A 6000-nucleotide genomic window follows, 5' to 3' on the forward strand; every position below is an offset into this window, starting at 1 on the left:
CCTCTGGGTACAGATTGGGTACAATGGGCGAGAGACGGGGTACACCCTGGATAGGCCGCCAGTGTATCAGTGCTAACACAGAGAGACAGACAACCATTCACACTCATATGCACACCTACGGCCAATTTAGAATCACCAATGAAGCTAAGGAGCATGTCTTTGGACGGTGGGAGGAAGCTGGAGTACCTGGAGAGAACCCATGCAGACACAGGGAGAACTCCACACAGAAAGGCCCCGGTCGGCCCCGTTCTCTGCAAGCAAACTGCACTTCTGCAACAGACTGCCGGTCATAGGTTCCTTCAACTCTGTGAAGGTTGTCTTGCACTTTACATTAAATTCTAAAGTTTAACACACATTTCTAGATTGATTTCTAACCTTCTTCACAGCCAGTGGTTTCCACTGAATGTTGAATTAAAAATGAAATGCAGTAATAACCACAGTGAGTGAGTGAGTGAGTGTAAAACTGTTGGTGCATTGTGTTGAAGGCCACATGGCTGGGAACACCTTGCGTTCCTCATGTAAAGAAGTGCAGTCTCGTCCTTTCTGTCCACCAACAGCCAGTCAGCACATTCACTGTATGCCACCTACTATTGCTCAAGTCTATGGTCAGTGTCAATATGTTAATTTACAAAGAGTTACAGCAAACTGATTTCTCAGTCACATGCTCCAGTTTCACCTAGTTCTATAAATGTATTGTAAGAAAGAAATGTACAAAACATACTGTAAATTGAATGTAGCCTTGTGCTATAAATCCATGTCTGCTCTATGTGTAATGTGTAGGTGGATGGGATCCTGTGCCTGGCGGACATATTGACTGATGAAAGCAGCGTGGAAGCAGCCAGGGCCGAGGCGGCGGCAGTCGTGGCTCAGATCACCTCGCCTCACCACACATCCACCCAGCACCTCGCCAGCTTCCTGGAGAGCATGCACGACATCGTCACGGCACTCATCAGTGAGTGGATATACAAGAGATACAAGATGTTTGTTATTAGGGGTAACATTTTAAATTAGCCTTAAGATTAACATCATTACAGAACAATACTGAGATTCTTTAAATGTCATTATAACCTACAGGTAAAACTTATAACCAAGTGGCATTCAACCAGTGCATTAAATCAGATAATTGTCTTGCATTGTATTTACTGTGTTGCAAAAACTGTCCTTAGTGGGTGATGTTTTATTCTCTCAGAGTTGTGCGAGAGTGCCTCCTGTGGGGAAGTGTTCCTCCTGGCATCTGCAGCCTTGGCCAATATCACCTTCTTTGACAGCATGGCCTGTGAGATACTCCTGCAGCTGAACGCCATCCATATCCTGATGCAGGCCTGCAAAGACCGCCAGAGAGTCGACACACCCTACTCCAAAGACCAGGTGCGCATCTGCATGTGTTTCAGAAAATGGAAAACAGAAAGCATACAGATGAAATTTTAACTTCAAATGTTTGGTACAGAAAACAGTGAGCAGTTTCAAGTGAGACTGATATCATGACAAAATTTGAAACTTCAAATCTGAATGAAAAAGTCCGAAATTAAGTTTTGAAGGTTCACATAATGTTTTGAAACTTTGAAACATGAGTTCCTGAAAGGATGAAATTTTATTTTCAAACTTTGGCAGATGTGTACTTGCTATCATATTGCTCGGTTATTCCAGAGGTGGCCTTACAACATCCACTTTTCAGAGATATGACCACACAGTTGAACATTGGAAGGATATTAATCCCATACCCTGTGGTGCTTTTTGAGTGCACTACATTTAGAAAAAAAAAAAAAGCAACAGCATGTGTGTCAAACCTTTAATTGTTTTTTGTTAACTTTTGTTCAAACCTCAGGTGGTGACCATCTTGGCAAACCTTTCAGTTTTAGAGCAGTGTGCTTCTGAGGTCCTGCAAGAACAAGGTAATTCCTAACATCACATTATAATTGAAATTTTCAAGTTTAATGAATGAAATGTAAGAGAAACTACTGAATCACTGACATGGCATGACAGCATGCATGCAAAAAAAATAAAATGGTGTAATTCATCTTTAATCCTCAGGAGGGCAGCATCAGGTAATTTCTATGAAGCAGCTCAGGAGAGCTGACATAAAACGTCTGTAAAACATTAAATATTTTTTTCTGTTAATCATATATTTGAATCATCTGCCCCTCTGTTATTGTGTTATTATGCGTTGTTCAGTTTTGTCTCCGATACTCCCACAGGGTATCCTGCGTATGTTTTTTGTATCAAAAAGAATTGATGCATTCACCAAAACTGTAGCAACAGTGCTGATACTAGACTGTGCTAGTTAAGTTCTTGTTTTGGCATTTATGAGTCCGTCTCAACAACCCAACAAAATAAATCTCCAGAGGTATTTAGTAGTTGGATAAGATGAGATGAGTTAAGATAAAGTGAGTTCACATTGTTAACGGTTTTATCTCTTTCTTTTATTGTATTAATAGTTTTACTCTTCACTTTGCTGTCTAACTGCACTCCTCATAGTGATGTGTGTCTTACTCTAGTTGTGTTGCTTTGGTATCATGTTTCCAGTTCTTTTTCTCTGTGCTGCCTGTTCCTTGAACCTTTCTGATCAGTCCTGTCCATTGTGTGTTCAAGGAATAGAGCGCCTGCTACTGTTGCTGGGAGAAAAACCCTCCTCCCCGAGTCCATCGGAGGGCGCTGCCTGTGAGCGTGTCCAGCAGAAAGCAGCGGTTACACTGGCTCGTCTGAGCAGAGACCCTGATGTGGCCCAGACAGCCATCCAGCTAAAAGGTGCTTCTTTGTCTATTCATTAAATACAGAATTTACACTGTAAAAAAAACGAGGAGTCAAAACGTACAGAATTTAACTGAAACTGCAGGCTGTGGCCTTCTAGCTACAAAAAGGCTTCCAGACAAGCAAATTAAAAGTTTTTCATCTGTTTCGTTTTTACCACAATTTACTTCAATATCTTAACGTGACCCTGTCTTAAGTAAATTTGTCTTAAAAATTTCTTTGCATACAGTAAGGAGTTTGACCACCTTATGTAAAAATATTTTATGGTTTTGGTCCCATAAAGACTTTAGCCCGATGTCTATCATGTCTAATCATGTCTAAAATATGTAAATGACTCTGGACCAACATTAAAATGAATATTATGATGTGCCAAAGATTCTGAAGCAAAATTACAATAAGGGTGGAACCTAAAATGAGCCTTGCGGTACCCCATTTGTAATTAGAAGGGATGTCCCCATTTGTATATGATTCCCTGATTATGTAAACTATTGAAATTAAATATGTATTTTATGTAAAATCACTGTGACTCACAGGTCAAATCACCAAGTACAAAAAACTTCTGCTTTAATACACAAATAAATGGACTATATAGTGCATCCATTTCCCTGCAAACCTTTGCGTCTCATGGGAAATGCCTCTCTGGGAATGAGTTATAAAAACCCCATAATTTGACCATTGGAAATTCACATGTTTTATATCCCATATCATTGAAATAGAGTTGAATTGAAATTGAATTATATACACTACAAACATGACTTTTGCCCAGAAGTATGTTGTACACACAATGCAGTTTGACATCATTATCTAAGAATGGGACAAGCTGGTAACAGATTTTTTTCCCTCTGCTGTCTTTAGCTGTTCCTCGTCTTATTGAACTGTGTCGCTCCCCTACTGAGAGAAACAACAGTGACTCTGTGCTGGTCGCTTGCCTGGTAGGTGGAAACTGTGTGTCTGTATGCGTGTGTGTATGCAGACTCTTAGATATGTGTCCTGAATACAAATATATCATTCAAACGTTTAAATTGCCTATTTCGTTTGTACGTCTCTACTGTACTATACATTTTCAGCTGCACTAGCCATATAGTGCTTCTGTAGTACAAGGGCATTATGCCACAGGCCTGCATGTATAACAGCACTTGACCACATCACTGTCCAATTTAATTACATCCACAGGGCAATATTTGAAAATTGAAAGTATATCACCCTCTGTATCTTTAAGCCATGTTGAGATAGCTGACCGGTTCACATCATCTCAAACGTTGTGTGTTTAAATATGTACATATCATGAATAATATCCCTGCTCATACTTTATCACGCTCTTATTCTGATCATAATTATTAAGACCAGATCTTTGGGCCGATGAGGAGATTTGAAGTGTATCATGGTCAGGAGCTTAATTGGGCTGCCTCGCTGGGCTGAAAAATGCCTTCTTTTTTGCTGTAACTACACTTGTCAGTCTATTCAAATTAATGTGATTCTATTTTATCCTTTTAGCCGAGGGTTAAGTAGTGCATTTGTAGAAGTTGAATTTTTACCTTCAAAGGACGCTGAGCTTTCACAGATCATTTATAATCTGAAATGTAAATGTTGGAGCCTCTCCTGGCTGAATGAGAAACGTCACACATATTACTCAGGCGCTCTTCAAATCATGTGAGAAAAAAATAATGATGGAAGTGATGGAATTTTCATTAAAGTTTCTTTTCTGATAATCTATATAAAAATAAAGTAGTTTTTATTCTCCATGTTTCCATGTTAAACTTACTCAGTTACATTTCTACCTCCCCACTTGTCTCAATTTGTGATTGCATATTTATGTACATGAACATGTGTCTTTGCATTCAGCAGCTCAGCATGAACTTAACAGGCGATAACCCATATGTCTGTGTCTCTTTTGTGTTTGTGCACATGCGCACTGTGTGTGTCTCCAGGCTGCTTTGAGGAGGCTGGCAGCAGGCTGCCCAGACAGCATTGAGGCAGCCGACCACCAGCAGCTGATCAAACCGCGGCTGGTCGACTCCTTCCTGCTGTGTTCCAACATGGAGGAGAGCTTTGTATGACGGCCCTCACGCTGACACAATAAGAGTGGAGATGTCAACGCAAATACGTACAAGATCATGTATCGACATGTACTTTGATATTTCATGACTGAAGCTTTGTTTGCCATTGTCCTGAGGAGATTTTCCAAATTCTGAGAGAGAACACGTATTTGTTAATATGTATATAAAGGCGTTGCCCAGTGCAACGCTGCTATGAATGTGTACTGTGTTCCAGGAAAAAAGGGTCATTTGTTCATTTTATTCCACACAGAATTTCATATAAGGGATTATATCAGTAATTATTTTGTATGAGTAGGTGCTACATTTTAAAAATGGAAGTATAGCCTCTTTTGAAATGAAATACTTTGTATTCAACCGCTGTGCAATTTTTGTTCCTACCCAGAGATATTGTTTCCAAAGCATTTTGGCTGTTCATGGAGAGAGGCACACTGTAAAACTCCTCTGACAGAAATGTTAATCTGAAGTTTTTAACTATTTAATACCAAAACCTATGTCTGGTTAAATGCTTCTCAACTATTTAAAACTATTGTCCATTTAAAAGGTGTTACGCCAGCAACAGTTTTATTTAGATAACCATTCACAGTTAAGTTATTACAGTAGACTATTGACTACCTTAATCAAAAGGCCACTTTTAGTATTTAAACATTTATACATGCATTTCATGGGACGTCATTATTTTCTTGAACATATTTGTCATTACCCAAAATATCCCATTTGCTACTGGATAATGAATCTTAAAGAAAGTTTTGAGCATAAAAATGTGTTTTATTTAAGGAGAATTACCATTATTGTATGCAATGCATGGAATAAAGGCAGTCATCTATAAAATGTTGAGTGTGTTTCATCATGCGTTTCTGTGGTATGTATTGTTGAAACGAAAAGCCACACACATACAGGCCATTCTAGTTCAACTGAACATGCGTAACCTCAGTGCAGAATCAGATCCAATTTAAAATGGCGTAAACCCACTTGTAAATATTTGTCAGCCATAGCTACGTGTAGTCCTCATCCCATGCCTTGGTCTGTGTCATCAACAGAGTGCTGTTATGTTGTTGTGGCTTGGTAGCCCTTCTAGCCGCTATGCCAATGGGAGTAGTCCTAGTGCGCTAGCTTTGGACACCACATTTTTGGAAGTGCCGGCAGGTTTATCCAGTGATCTTTGCAGGGACTAAATTGTTCCTTGTCATCTTTGTGC

General features: G+C 39.5%; 1 protein-coding gene across 3 annotated transcripts in view; it reads left to right on the forward strand.

Annotated features, from left to right (window-relative positions):
- Positions 1-5742, forward strand: part of insc (INSC spindle orientation adaptor protein) — a 49962-nt gene extending 44220 nt beyond the window's left edge. For all 3 annotated transcript variants that reach the window (XM_084555646.1, XM_084555647.1, XM_084555648.1), the window contains 6 exons: positions 781-952; positions 1190-1368; positions 1826-1892; positions 2590-2745; positions 3604-3680; positions 4677-5742. In XM_084555646.1, coding sequence (XP_084411772.1) covers positions 781-952; positions 1190-1368; positions 1826-1892; positions 2590-2745; positions 3604-3680; positions 4677-4805 — 780 coding nt within the window. In that variant the 3' untranslated portion in view covers positions 4806-5742. The remainder of the gene's footprint in view (positions 1-780; positions 953-1189; positions 1369-1825; positions 1893-2589; positions 2746-3603; positions 3681-4676) is intronic.
- The last annotated feature ends 258 nt before the right edge of the window (positions 5743-6000 follow it).

Source organism: Chelon labrosus, assembly GCF_963514085.1.
Source record: "Chelon labrosus genome assembly, chromosome: 11".
NCBI lineage: Eukaryota > Metazoa > Chordata > Actinopteri > Mugiliformes > Mugilidae > Chelon > Chelon labrosus.